The sequence below is a fragment of the Musa acuminata genome, chromosome BXJ2-3 (genome assembly GCF_036884655.1).
Source record: "Musa acuminata AAA Group cultivar baxijiao chromosome BXJ2-3, Cavendish_Baxijiao_AAA, whole genome shotgun sequence".
Taxonomy (NCBI): domain Eukaryota; kingdom Viridiplantae; phylum Streptophyta; class Magnoliopsida; order Zingiberales; family Musaceae; genus Musa; species Musa acuminata.
The window spans coordinates 6044659-6058591 of NC_088340.1; the positions used below are offsets into that span (position 1 = coordinate 6044659).

The following is a 13933-nucleotide window of genomic DNA, read 5'->3' on the forward strand; positions in this document are numbered from 1 at the left end:
AGTGTAAATGGTCATTTATCTTGCTTATCGATCTGATATTTTGTAAGATGACTTGTATAAGAGTTTGTGGTTTTAGATGAAGATAAAGAAGGTTTTCATATATTTTAAAATAAATAAAAATAAAAATTCTTTTGGTTTTCCTGATGGCTTTAAATTTTGGTTTATATATTTGTTTTCATTTATCATGAAAGAACGATAATATTTAAGGGTGAAGTACTACCCAATTATAATATTTTTTATTAATAAATAAAAGCATATTGATTTTATTTAAGAACATTATAAGTTAGTTTTAATTAGTTTAAATCCTCATAAATCTTAATATTAACTTTATCCTAAGTTTTTAGATTTTTTAAAGTAATTTACATGAGAGTCTTTGGTTTTGATAAAAATTAGGAATGTTATAACAAAAATTTTTAATTATTTTTTCATTTAGCCTTAAACTTATGCTTATATATACTGAAAAAAAACTTTTGATATATGCTTTTGTTTATCGTAGAAGAATGATAACCAAATAGGATAAATTATAATGTTTTTTACTACCCAACACAAACATGGTAACATCATTCGAAAAATAGTAATTAGTTCGGTGAACTAAGACATTGTGGAACTTTATCTAAAAATATCATAATCGGTGCAGTTCAATCGATTGGCTCAGACTCTTCAATGTAAAAGGTAGGGTTCAATAGGAAAAATATAATGTAATATAATATAGAATGAGAAAATTTTAAAATAAAATATGATATAATTAGCCTTCAGGCTAATTATGTATCATCCTACAGAAGCATTTAGGCTCATTTACTATAACATTGTCGGTTTATTTATCATAATATTATCGATTTTACTAACGAAAATATAAAAATAAAAAATAAAGAGATAAATTAATATTATAGTTGATGGTGATAGACAAAGTTATTCTATAACGCTATGGTTGGTTGTTGTGAATGAGAAGAAAGATAACGAGAGATGAGACCCACTTTGCATCTATATTGATATTAACATGGTTGACGAGTTATCCTTTTGATATCAATATAGTTGTGCTGCTTAGTAATTACGTCAATGTCAACATAGATGCAGAGCACTTTGCATCTATATTGATATTAACATGGTTGACGAGTTATCCTTTTGATATCAATATAGTTGTGCTGCTTAGTAATTACGTCAATGTCAACATAGATGCAGAGTGATAAAAGGGTTTCTCGATATTTACGTCAATGTCGACATAGATACAAAGTGAGCTTTATCCTTTATCGTCGCTCTCCTCACCTATAACAACTATTTGCAACCCCCAACGACGTTGTTGTCCGTCGTCATCATCAATTGAAATGTTAAAATTATTTTTTAAATTTTATATTTTTGTTAATAAAATTGACGTCGTTACGATAAATAGACCTAGATATTTTTTTTAACTAATAAAATATTAATATAATTTTTAAGATATACAAATTAAGGTATTAAAAATAACTAACTACATGCGATGGGTAATATATAATTAGTCCGTGACTTTCACATGCATTTTATTTTAGTGGAATAACAAGTTTGGATTTCTTAGCTGAATAATAGTCAATGGGAAACCAAACAAAAGCAAACGAAAACACAACAAAAACTGGCACGGCGCTCTTTGGACGCATATATTACCAAAAACTATACTCCACGAGTCATGACGACTGAATTCGTAGCCAATCATGCAAGAAGGTATCTTTTCCCTCATCTCCATGCTCCACACACTGCCGCTTGGCTCGTACAGTGCGAGATCGCTGCCATCCTTCGGCCCCCGTATCCGAAGCCGACGGCCAGATGGCGAGCGGCCAAGACCTCCTCCGCCGACCCTACGCCGACGAGGAGGACCCGGCCATCCGCCACCGCGCAATCCCCGACGACGCCGCTCCGCCGACCAGCGGAGAGAAGACCCGCCCGGCCCGGTCGAAGCGCGTCGCGTCGCTCGACGTCTTCCGCGGCCTCACTGTAGCGGTACCGTCCCGCCCGATGCATCATTCTCCGCTCTGCTGCTTTGGATTTTTACTGTGGTCGCCTGATGTGGGTGGTTGTTGGGCAGTTGATGATCCTGGTGGACGGAGCCGGTGGCGAATGGCCGGTGATCGGACACGCGCCGTGGAATGGGTGCAACCTCGCCGACTTCGTGATGCCCTTCTTCCTCTTCATCGTTGGGATGGCCATCCCTCTTTCCCTCAAGGTTGTTCCCATTCGGTTTCGTTGTTTCTATGTTCCCCTCTTTTGTTTGGATTGCTGCAAAGGCATATCTGTTGTCGATGGTGCTTGCAGAGGATCCCGAGCCGGGCGCGGGCTTTGAGGAGAGTGATGGTTCGGACGCTCAAACTGCTGTTTTGGGGCATCATCTTGCAAGGTTAGGGATTACATGATATCGAAAACCCATGTTAGGCAAAAACACAATAAGCTTAATATTTGTCTCAGTTGAATGTTTAATGCCTGAATGAGTTCCGTGCTTTACGACTTTTTTGTTCCTCGGTTTTCCCTTTTCCGCATATGGTCGTTGATATATACATAAATTTTTGCCACAGTATGCGGCTTTTATTATCCATATGTAAATTATTTGAATGAAATTTTTGCATTTTATTTTTCATTATGTCAAATGAATGATTTTTAGAAAAAAATCTCAGGTTTTTTTAAAATTTTCTTGAAGAGAGTCTCGTCGTTTGCAAAATGAAAGTTGTCTCTGCTTTAGATCAGTGTTTTAGTCGATCTAATCCAGTGGTAGCCCAAACGATGTCAAACCGGTCCGATCCCTCAGGAGAGCCGAAGCCATGTTTTTAAGGGCTCCGAGGACTGATTGCCATGGTTTTTAACTGGAAAAAAAAAAAAGAAAAATTCCAACCAGGTCTCTCTCTCTCTCTCTCTCTCTCTCTCTTGTCGTCACACCCTTCTTCTCTCTTGTATATTATTTGAATGACTATTTTGCAATTTCTTTTTTATGATGTCAAATATTTGGTAATGACAAATGATGTTCTTTTGATTTTGTCAATTTTGGATAAATATTGTATTTTGCATGCTGCTACCCTGACTCTAACGTTGGCAAATATGTTTGTCACCCTATATTTGCACTTGTGAACTTCTTTTTTTTTTTTTTTGGAAAAATGCTACAAACGGGCTCTTCTTTGGGGAAATGGCCACCAGTTTCCAAAACCGTTGCTTTCGGGCTGGAGAACAATTAAGAAAAATGGGACGGTTTTTTTGTAAAAACAAAACTTCTTGTTTGAAAATATCTGCTACCAACACTACCACTACATCCTCTTCTTCCTAATTCCCCATGAATATTATGTTTGAGAATCTACTATTTACATTTCAAGTCATAGTATATGAAATAGAAGTATATATAATCTATTAACATTAAAATATAATATATGATACCAAAATATGCATATTTTTATTATGGGATGATTTCTTTATAAATGGACCTAATATTCAGTTTTTCTTTGAGACCAAAGTATTCCCAAAAAAATTATGCGATCCAAAATTTTCTCTTTTCGATTTGGTTTTTCCTCTCCAATTGAATCAATTGAAACCGATTTATCTTTTATTAAGTTATATAACAATTAAAATTATTATAATATATAACTAAATTTGTAAAATTTAATGAATAAAAAACAAAATTGATTAAAAATATAACATAGCATACTGAAGATATTTTATTTTTAAAAAATGGTTAAATATAAATAAATAACAAAATAAAAATATGAAACTATAATATTTATGTAAAATAAATATTAATAAAACCTATTGTGATGACATTGATATGCTAAATAATAACATAATATCATTATATTAAACTTAAATGAATAAATCTACAAGATCATGCAAATGGGAGCAAAAAATTTCAGTGTAACGGGGAAGAAATAAAAAAAGAATCAATACCTAGAATCCAAGCTTGCTTTTTTTCTGCCTTCTGAGTTTGGGGGCAGAGGTCATATCTGTTCCTTGTTGAAGTAACATATGATCTTTCTTCTTAAAAAGAATGCAACAGTACCAAGAATGAGGCATCATCTTCAATTAAACAAAAAGCTTCACCATCATATCATTTTTTCCCTTAAATCCTACTTGTATTAGAAATGGAAATAGGGTTCTCTGGATGCTGTGGGTCTTATTGGATGGGAGAAGACGACTCAGCAGGCTTTCTTATATTTAATCATTGGATTAGGGTATTTTCTTCGTTTTATGTGGGACGGTGCTCGAATTAAGAATGGGCCCTATGGTTTATTTCTCTTTGTTAATTAAACCATTCTAAATTTAGAACCATTTAAATGAAACTAATCTAAATCAAAAAGTATGAAAACCTAGGAAATATGCGGAAAAAAAAGGGGTAGTTCTACAAAAATGGGTGTTTTCTTACAAAAACTGATATCCATGCCTTTTTGTGAGAAATTGTCCCGCAGAATTTTCGAAGCCCTTCCTGGTTGCATGAGATTGAACTGTAAGAAAAAAATTTAAGACCAAAATGAGTGTTTCTAGAACACTAAATAGAAACACAAAGAATTAATACGGAAATTGAATACCTTCTGCCATTGTTGTTGAGAATTTCGATAATGGTTCCTCTTACTATTTTGATACTTCTTGGCTCAGAACTCTCACAAATTCTTAAGATTGAGAGTGAGCCTAGGGACCATAACTTATTTATATAGATGTTCTACCATCAAGAACGTTTTTCTTCATTATCACCAACTTTTCAAAAATTAATTCAAGTAAATGTTTGGATCATAATGAATGAAGAAATTTAATGATAACGGTTACATTCATAATGAATGAAGAAATTGAAACGTTTGGACCATAATGAATGAAGAAATTGTGGATAATAAATGAGAAAACTTAATGAGAACAGTTACATGAACTACCACTACTTAGAAAGATATTTTTGTCTATTAATTATTTTCTTGTTTGAAGAATTTTTCCTCTCTTGCCCAAATTTGGTTGAAATTCTGAAGATTCTGTGAAAACTTCCTTGGGGCCTTCTTATTTTTGGTACAATCAATCCCATGCATGGTTGACAAAATGCTTGAATATATTTATTACTGTTGAAAATCATTTCTGACCTTTAAATCTAATTCTTCAAAGCTTGTTTTTCTATTTCATGTGTATTAATCTAGATGCTTTTTTTATTCTTTCCTTCTTTCCAGTTTTTCCTAAACGATAAGTTTACAGGTGGATATTCTCATGCTCCTGACAAGCTCACTTATGGAGTTGACATGAAACAAATTAGATGGTGTGGTATCCTCCAGGTAAGAGTGAAAAAGTCAAACAGATATGCAAAAGCCTCTGAAAACAAGTTTTATTCTAAAATGGACCTATGGAAGATTTGATCACCTTATTTTTTGCCTTCCTAGCGAATAGCTCTTGCATATATGGTAGTAGCAGTCCTCGAAATTTTGACTAAGGATACCAAATTTGAGGATCAGTCAACTACAAGTTGTTCTCTATTTAAGTTGTACTGCTGGCAATGGTAATGTTCTCTTTCTCTTTTTCCTTCACCTCCCAGTAAACATTTTTGTGAGTATCAGCTATTCATGTGTCAATCCATATCTTTTTCCTATAGATGCAGGCACAGATAATACTTTCTGATCTCTAAGTTGAATCTTAACAAGAATGTGCAACTATTTTTGCTTTGTAACCCAGAAGAATTGTTTTCCATCAGTTTGGAAATGTTATTTCAGTTACCATTGACATGTACCTATCTAAAGTTTCTATTTTTGTACATGGAATGGAAGTATGTGAATCAGATATTGGCTAATTATTATGTTTTCATCATTGCACTTTTCATGTTTCTACATATTTCTCTGATCTCTATATGTAACTTTCTCTTATGCATTTCCATAATTTGATATTCCTGCATTTCGTGCTGTTTTTATGTTGAGAGTTCAAGATTTCTTGACATCGTTTCTTCTAAAAATTGGTACCTATAATTGCTTTAACCTAGTGGGAACAATCATGATGATGAATGAACAACATATCTTGTCGCATTTTACATCAAATTTCAATTAGTTAAAGGACAAAAGCAAACCAAAATCAATCAGGATAAGATTATATACAGCCACCAAATTTTAGTAGTCACTTCATCTTAACATTGCATAGTCACTTCATCTAAAGTCTTAACATTGCATATTGATCAGTCTTAACAATGCATAATCGCTTCATCTAAAGTCTTAACATTGCATATTGATCAGGAGATCATTGCAATAGACTGATATGCAAATCAAGTAGGCTAATTCAGATTTGTATGTCTCAACATTATGCTTGTAGTACTTATGTTCCATTTTTGTTTATAAGATCAGGTTATTTGGCGCATGTGTTCTTGCGATCTACTTCGCAGTAATTTATGGGACATATGTTCCTGACTGGGAATTTACAGTGCATGATAGTGATAGCCAAGATTATGGAAAGGGCTTCAAGGTATGCAGTTAAATCACCAACATCAGAAATTGATATATTACTTTGCCACTTTGACATTTCATCAAGCTGCTTCTCTATTTTCTTTCCCTTTTGCATGTGATTCTATTTAAAAACTTCCATATTGTACTTGGCATCATGCAGCATACACACTGTCTTGACTATGTTCTCTGGTATCAGATCTTCAATTTGTTGTTCAACTAATTAATTCTTCAACCTGCATTTGGATCACAGCTAGCCATAGCAAAGATAAATATAAGAAAATAATGATCCAACCTTGTTGCACCTACAATATATGCATGACTTATATCCAACCTTGGATTTTTGGCACATTTAAAAATGCAGCAGACATCCGCATGTGAGAGACTCTTTTTTGTGTGTCTTTCATTTTCAGTTTCATTAATTTTTACATCCAACATGTATTCTTTTTTATCTCTCATTAGAATTACAGTATGAGTATCTGTCCTTGAATAGAGTTGTTGGTTTTGAATCACGTGCTTCTTGCAATATGAACCATTACTCCTTTGATGATTGTTTATTGTTGATATACCAACTTTTTTTAGGTAATTTGTGGTACCAGAGGAAGCTTGGACCCTCCTTGCAATGCTGTAGGTTATGTTGATCGACAAGTACTGGGGATCAACCATATGTATCGCGGACCGGCTTGGAAAAGATCCAAGGTGGTTTTGTTATAAAAAAGGACCATTCATTTTTCCTATCCTTCAGTTTTCCTATGAATATTTTTCTTATTATCTAAGCAATTATGACTTGTTCGTATGTTGTGGTTCTCAAGTTTTTCGTCTTCCAAAGTAATGCAGGCTTGCACTTATGGTTCACCCCATGCGGGACCTTTACGAAATGATGCTCCAGCATGGTGCCAATCACCATTTGAACCCGAAGGGATTGTGAGGTTAGGTCTGCTAGAGGTTCATTATCCTAATCTGAAGTATTTTACTATCATCTTCCATCTTGATACCAACTTATTTTATGGGTTCTGCTACTAGATGCTCATTTGATAAGGGCCTGTCTTAATTTATACAAGAAATGATTATGTAAACTTTTAAAACTTATGCTTTCATCCAGTCTGGCTAAACTACATGTATGCCATGTGGAACTAATATGTCCAGTTGTCCACTCAGTGGGCTTGGTTGGCCAAGGTGGGGTTGAAGTCCCTTTAACATGGCAAGCCACCCAGTCTCCAACCAAGAGTGCTATGGCTGCCAACTGTATAGCCAATCACACCAGTCCCTCCTCAATCCACATGCATGTGGGATTTTATTTTCCCTAATGATCTTTGTTGCTTAATCAACTCAGATGCTGCAGGGGAATCTTGTACTCGTTTATTCATCCAAAATTAGCTTTCCTTTTTCTGTTGAAAAATACAAACTTCTTCCTCAACCATAAATTTTCTCATTTGTAAGGGTGAATGTCAGTGCTTTGTCCTTTTGGTACTCTAGCTTCAGTCTTAGTTATATCTTTTTTGTGTTTGGTTGGGATGTGTTGTCACTAAAGCATGTTAATACTGATGTATTATGTTTTCCTACATATTATCATGCTTAGAAACAAACAAGTTCCTTCCCTGTTGTATGGCCATCAACATGATCTATGCTTGAACAAGATAGGCAAATATAGGGAGTTTCTAACTCATATTCAATGAAATTCAAGATCTAATGTTGGTCATGTTCTGATTTCTGTACATAGTCATTTCTGACATTTTCCAAATCTTTGATATTTCTGTAGCTCAATCTCTGCCATTCTGTCCACTATCATTGGAGTACACTTCGGCCATGTGCTTGTGCATATGAAGGTTTACTTTACTTTTCATGAACAGATAGATAAATGGAATTACTGTACTATACTACAGTTTTCTTATTTGACTTGTTTTAATACTTTACTTTTTCTCCCAGAGTCATCTTAATAGACTAAAACAGTGGATTTCAATTGGAATATCTCTCCTTGTGTTTGGAATTATTTTGCATTTTACACATGGTAAGGGAACTTTCATTTCTGTGGAACCTTGTACAGCATCTCTTTCCAATATGTTATACTTGCTATTATTATCATTTCTGTAAATTTTCCTGATCTTTATTGACTGCTGGGATGTTCATGCAGCAATTCCACTGAACAAGCAGCTCTATAGTTTCAGCTATGTTTGTGTCACAGCTGGGGCAGCAGCAATTGTTTTCTCCATCTTCTATTTTCTGGTATTACATTAATAATTCATGAAAATTATATTCATCTCAATCTGAAACAGTCAATGATATGAAAGACATGCCTCTCTTATTAGTGCATATCTTTTTGTCTTGCCAATAGCTTTGCAATTCACTGCACTGTAACAATATTCCAAACTTAGTTCCCACCACTTATTTGGTCAGAACATAGGTTTCTCTTTCATTTACGTTTTATTACTCAGGTTCATCTTGTCCATGTATCTGACTCTCAGATTCCAAAATGAAAATTGTATTAGGATTGATCTAGGATGGCTGGACTAAGTCATAATATTCTGATGACAGATTTTTGTCTTTTGCCTACTGTTTTCACTATTCCTTTTGCAGCGCTCTTTCTAAGGGGCTTCCCTTGTATGTCAGGTTGATATTTTGGGTCTGCGTAATTTATTTCGACCATTGGAATGGATTGGGATGAATGCAATGCTTGTCTTTGTAATGGCTGCAGAGGGCATATTTGAAGGATTTCTCAATGGGTGGTACTATGAGAGCACTAATAACACATTGGTACATGTCTAGGCACTTTTTTAGCTTCAATTTTTTCTTGAATTATTGTCCAGCCAGAGGCATGGGGTTAGGACTGATGAAATCCTTCCCTTGTTTGTTCAGTTCCTATATCCAATGCATCTATTTTTCCTTCTCAGCTAGTAATTTGAGACCATAAACTTGCAGGTTTATTGGATTCAAAAGCACATTTTCATCCAAGTGTGGCAATCAAGAAGAGTGGGTATTCTTCTTTATGTTGTATTTGCTCAGATCTTGTTTTGGGGGCTAGTAGCGGGTATTTTGCATCGGTTGGGCATCTATTGGAAACTATAAAGATTGAAATGTGGCTATAAAGATTGAAATCCTTCCCTGTCCTTGATTTGTGTACAAGTGTGTAAAGAAGTCTGCAGGTTATAGATGAGGGAAGAGATTCATGTAGCCATCTCCAAGTTCTTAGGACTTGGAGAAGGCCTTGTTGATGTTGTTGTGAAGTAAATGATGTAAGTTTGTATTTGAATGGTTCAAAGTTTTAATCAATGCAATGCACTTCAATAGGCAAAATATATTGACTATTTACATGGTTGAAGAATTCTTTTGATACAAGCCTGGCACAGTAGTGTAAGACTCTTGTCAATTGTAAATGCATCATCTCGAAACACATCAATCTTTTCTTAGCATGCCTAGATAATTTAACTAATTGAAATAAATATGCCAAGTAATTTCATAGGAATTGATCTAATAATTGCATAAACATGATTCTTAATTACTGATTAGGAGAAAGAGTATTAGTTAGTAAGATAGGGACAGCATGAGTAGCGTGCTAATATAAGATTAACTTTAGAATATTAATCATACTGTATTGGTTATAGAGGACTGATTAGTTCTATAGTTAATTAGGTTTCAGCAGGTACCCAAAACTATTCATTTCTGTATGTCTTGCAATTTTGTTTTTGCATCTCAAGAGCTGCCCATGAAGAATTCAAGGATATTTGGATCAAAATAGACTTTTGGCAACCTAACTTCTTCCTCATGCGATGTTGATATATCGTTATTAGTCATAGCATCCAATATAGTCTCTTGATCTTACATTTTAATGAGGAAGCTCATAATTTCATGCATTATAAGAAAGACCTTTCATTCGAGGACATATGATTATCCTAATGATTGTTTTTACTAACCTTTCATTTTTTTTTTTGACATACTTTGAGAAGAATAAATGATTTTACTTTTCTAGAAAAAAAACTTAATTCTTATATAAAATTAAATGACAATAATTGGTTCTAGATTTTAGAAACCTAAGTCATTAAATGGTTGATTTACTGATTAATAAGATTATTTAAATTTATCTTTGAGTTTTTTTGAATTTTCTATTTGCTTTCTCGTGCACCGATTAGGTTTTGCATGTAGAAAGACGTGCAAAATATCACGTTCTTTTTGTAATATATAAGAGTTAAAGGGTTTTTATGAAAATATAAATTTGTGATGGTATGCAGGAGTACAATGTAATAGCAAATAATTGGAGGGTTTGGATGAAAATATCAATTTCTGATGCACCTCCCCATGTAATATTGAAGAGTTGGAGGGTTTTATTGATAATATAAATGTGTTAAGAAATTTCTCACGGAGCTAGTTAAATATTACCTTATGTAAGACTTTATAATATCTTGATCTTTCGATTTAAAATAATTATATTAAAGTTTTTATAGTTATAAAGGTGAAACATCTAGTTTTATTTATCATAAAGTCATTGGTTTTACCGATGAACGTATGAAAACAATTGATAAAAAGATAATTTCAATATCCTAATTATGTTTTGGTAGTAGTAGCAAACGTGACGTCGATAGGAGTTGCGAATGATGTTGTGGATAAGGAGGGAGAGTGACGATGAGAGGTGAGGCAAAGGGAGAGTGGTACCGACGCTTTGTATTTACGTCGATATCGATGTAGTTGTCAAGCAACGCTGATGTAGATGTAGAGTGACGAAGGGTTACTTGACATCTACAATAACACTTTATAACAATTACGTTAATATCGACGTAGATGTAGAGTAATAAAATGATCACTCGACATTTACATCGGTGCTAACACAGATGTAAAATGACACTGTCCTTCCTTGCATCATTGTGGACGTTGATGAAGATGTCAAACAATCCTTTCGTAACTCTACATCTGGATTGATGTCACTCAACATCTGTGTTGGCATCGACACAGATGTAAACCATCGACGTTCCTCTCCCTTTACCTCATCTTTTATCGTCAATCTCCCTCCTCATCCACGATAGCTATCCATGTTATTATCGTGTGTCACGAAATCAAATTGGGATGTTAAAATTATATTTTTATTTATTTATTTATTTTCATATTTTCGTCGATAAAATAGATGATGTTAGGGTAAATGAAGTTAAACGTTTTGACTTTTATAATCATATATATATTTAAATATAAATTTTTTAAATCGAAATCGAGATGTTAAAGAGATCAGGATAATATGTAATTAGTCAAGGGTTTTATTATAAATATAAATATAAATTTATACCAAGTCCCCAAATAAAAGCGAGCGCGGAAACCCTAACATCACTCGGGACCCTTCGAAAGACGAGCGGTGAACGAGAGCGAGAGGCAGAGAAACGATGGGTCGATCGCGTCGGAAGTACAAGAAGTCCCACGCCAAAGTTCGGGTTGGATTGCCTCGGAAGAAGCCCGGCGTCTTCAAGCCAGCCGTCGCCATTCCGGAGGCCCTCGCTGCTGCCACCGCTGATGGGGGAAAAGAGGGGATTAAGGAGTGGGACGTGAAGGGCAGCGTTATCCGCAACTACCAGGCCTTCGGTGTTGTCTCCAACCCCAACATCCTCAGCGTCCGCGCCCGTACCCCTCAGATCGTTCAGCTCTCCTCTCTCCAAGTCCCCGACCCCGAATTCACCCCTGTTTCGGAGTTCGACCCCATCGACAGTGGCAGCGATCTTGAATCCGATGGTCAGTTAATATAAAAGCACAATCTTACTAGCTCTTGGTTCCAATGTTGCTTCGATTCGTTAAAGTTTCTTTCCTGTTTTTGATTGGTCGGTTGCATTCAAGTTTTTCTTTTAAAAATGCATATTTCTTAGTTGTTTTCCTTTAAAGGTTAGTTTTTCATGTATGGTTATGATCGATTTTTGTATACATGTTCTCTTCAGCGAAACATCGTATTTACTTTTAATTTCGCATATATTGGTAATATTCTAACATCTCGTAGTTGGTCTGGTTGAAACAAGTGCTTTAAACGAACACTTGAAAGAACTTTAGATTTTGACTCAGTGGCCTTTGAACCGTAGAATTCAATCATTTAATTTTTTAAGTCCTGAATTGTTGAGAGTTGAGGCCCTATGGAGCTGCATTCTTAACTGTAGCAACATTATGACAAGCCTGGATAAGTGACACCAAAGTATTAACTTTAAGTTTGAGGTTGTGGTTAGTGCTAGGGAGGGTTGTCTGTGCCGTCCAACCATAAATCGTTCAACGCCAAACTCAAGGTAAAAGCCAATTTAGTCAGCTTCCCTTTACAATGCTGGCTGCCACATGGCTTTGTGCCTGTGTGCCACTTCGCCGAACGGGGTCAGGGTGTTAGTCAAGTGAGTTTGATGCATTGGAGAAATGACGTGTCGATGTGGTGTCTGTCAAATAAGAATGAAATGTTCGAGCATGAGTCATAATCCCCATATCAAGTTCCAACCTATATTAATTAACTCAATTTTTAAACCCAAAACCTGTGGCACACTAACATCTTAATTTACTGTCTTCTACTGGAATCATGGCGGAATATCTTCTTGGTCCACCTAGTCTTTATGTTCCTCTTCCTTATGTTCATCTCAATTCTTTATAAAAACAGTAAGTGGGTAAGACTTTTTCAGAAGGTTCATGTAATGTCCAATTGGTCGTCAATAATGATCTTAGGGAACATAAATAAATAAGGTTTTGTGGAGACTTGGTCCTTGATTTGCTCTCACTATGATGCCTGGCACAAAAATATTGTTATTGTCTTTACATGCTCACTTATCTTTCATTGCTTTGTTAACATAAAGTCAAACTGATTCAGATGTGAAATCTGCACTTGGGAAGAAGCGTAGGGACGGTAAAGCAGCATCTTTACGACCACTGACCGCCATGCAACGTGTTCACGTTGGAAAGTTAATTGAAAAGTATGGTGATGATTATCAGGTACTCTAACTCTATGTGCTGTCAATTTTCCTCTTCCATTTCGTTCTTAGTTTTTGCTTATAAGGTAATCTTGCAGGCAATGTTCATGGATACAGCACTGAATGCAATGCAGCATTCTGTGGCTGCACTGAAGAAGTTATGCGAGAGGTACTACGTCGGTGGGAAGCACTACATCACATCATAGCTGAATCCACTGTGGTAATGGAAGAGTAAGGTTGTCGTAGTTTAGGTGTTGTGGGAAAGATTATTTCCTTTTTCATACGACTTCTCTAATCCTAAGAGCTCAAAAGTAATTTAAATCATGGATCAGAACCAACTTTACCAACGGTTGGGGCTCAGCCATCCACAACAATATTGGCTTTTGAATCCCCCAATTGGATGTTGAAAATTTTGTCAGAATCACCGGCTTGAATTTATTTTTGTCCTCCTCCCAGATATGTTGTTAGGATCATGATCTTGAGTTATGATAACTTTTCCTTAGAGGTCAAAATGGTGCGTGGTCATGTTTAGCACTGATATAAAAAAGGACTTGCAACTTCTGCATAATGTATTGGCTTAGATTTAGAAAGACCAAATGTAAACAATATTAGATTGCTGTCCTGTGTTGCATCGTGCCA

At 35.2% G+C, this 13933-nt stretch overlaps 2 protein-coding genes across 2 annotated transcripts; both read left to right on the forward strand.

Moving 5' to 3' along the window:
- The first annotated feature begins 1656 nt into the window (after positions 1 to 1656).
- Positions 1657 to 9698, forward strand: LOC135607089 (uncharacterized). Its single transcript, XM_065098599.1, has 13 exons — positions 1657 to 1968; positions 2054 to 2191; positions 2281 to 2362; positions 5170 to 5246; positions 5352 to 5467; positions 6297 to 6414; positions 6975 to 7091; positions 7230 to 7321; positions 8152 to 8218; positions 8319 to 8400; positions 8524 to 8615; positions 9000 to 9143; positions 9309 to 9698. The coding sequence occupies exons 1-13, from the start codon at positions 1795 to 1797 to the stop codon at positions 9453 to 9455; spliced, it is 1446 nt and encodes a 481-aa protein (XP_064954671.1). The 5' UTR covers positions 1657 to 1794; the 3' UTR covers positions 9456 to 9698.
- A 1985-nt stretch (positions 9699 to 11683) lies between these two features.
- LOC135607091 (uncharacterized) lies at positions 11684 to 13749 on the forward strand. The gene is made up of 3 exons (XM_065098601.1): positions 11684 to 12095; positions 13195 to 13316; positions 13393 to 13749. Exons 1-3 carry the CDS (start codon positions 11753 to 11755, stop codon positions 13498 to 13500), a joined length of 573 nt encoding a protein of 190 aa, XP_064954673.1. The 5' UTR covers positions 11684 to 11752; the 3' UTR covers positions 13501 to 13749.
- Positions 13750 to 13933: the final 184 nt, after the last annotated feature.

Coding starts and splice junctions, on each gene's coding strand:
- LOC135607091 (XM_065098601.1), top strand. CDS start 11,753: ATGGGTCGATCGCGTCGGAAGTACAAGAAGTCCCACGCCAAAGTTCGG. Junction 12,096..13,194: donor CAGCGATCTTGAATCCGATG/GTCAGTTAATAT, acceptor AAACTGATTCAG/ATGTGAAATCTGCACTTGGG. Junction 13,317..13,392: donor AGTATGGTGATGATTATCAG/GTACTCTAACTC, acceptor GTAATCTTGCAG/GCAATGTTCATGGATACAGC.
- LOC135607089 (XM_065098599.1), top strand. CDS start 1,795: ATGGCGAGCGGCCAAGACCTCCTCCGCCGACCCTACGCCGACGAGGAG. Junction 5,468..6,296: donor AAGTTGTACTGCTGGCAATG/GTAATGTTCTCT, acceptor TTATAAGATCAG/GTTATTTGGCGCATGTGTTC. Junction 9,144..9,308: donor AGAGCACTAATAACACATTG/GTACATGTCTAG, acceptor ATAAACTTGCAG/GTTTATTGGATTCAAAAGCA.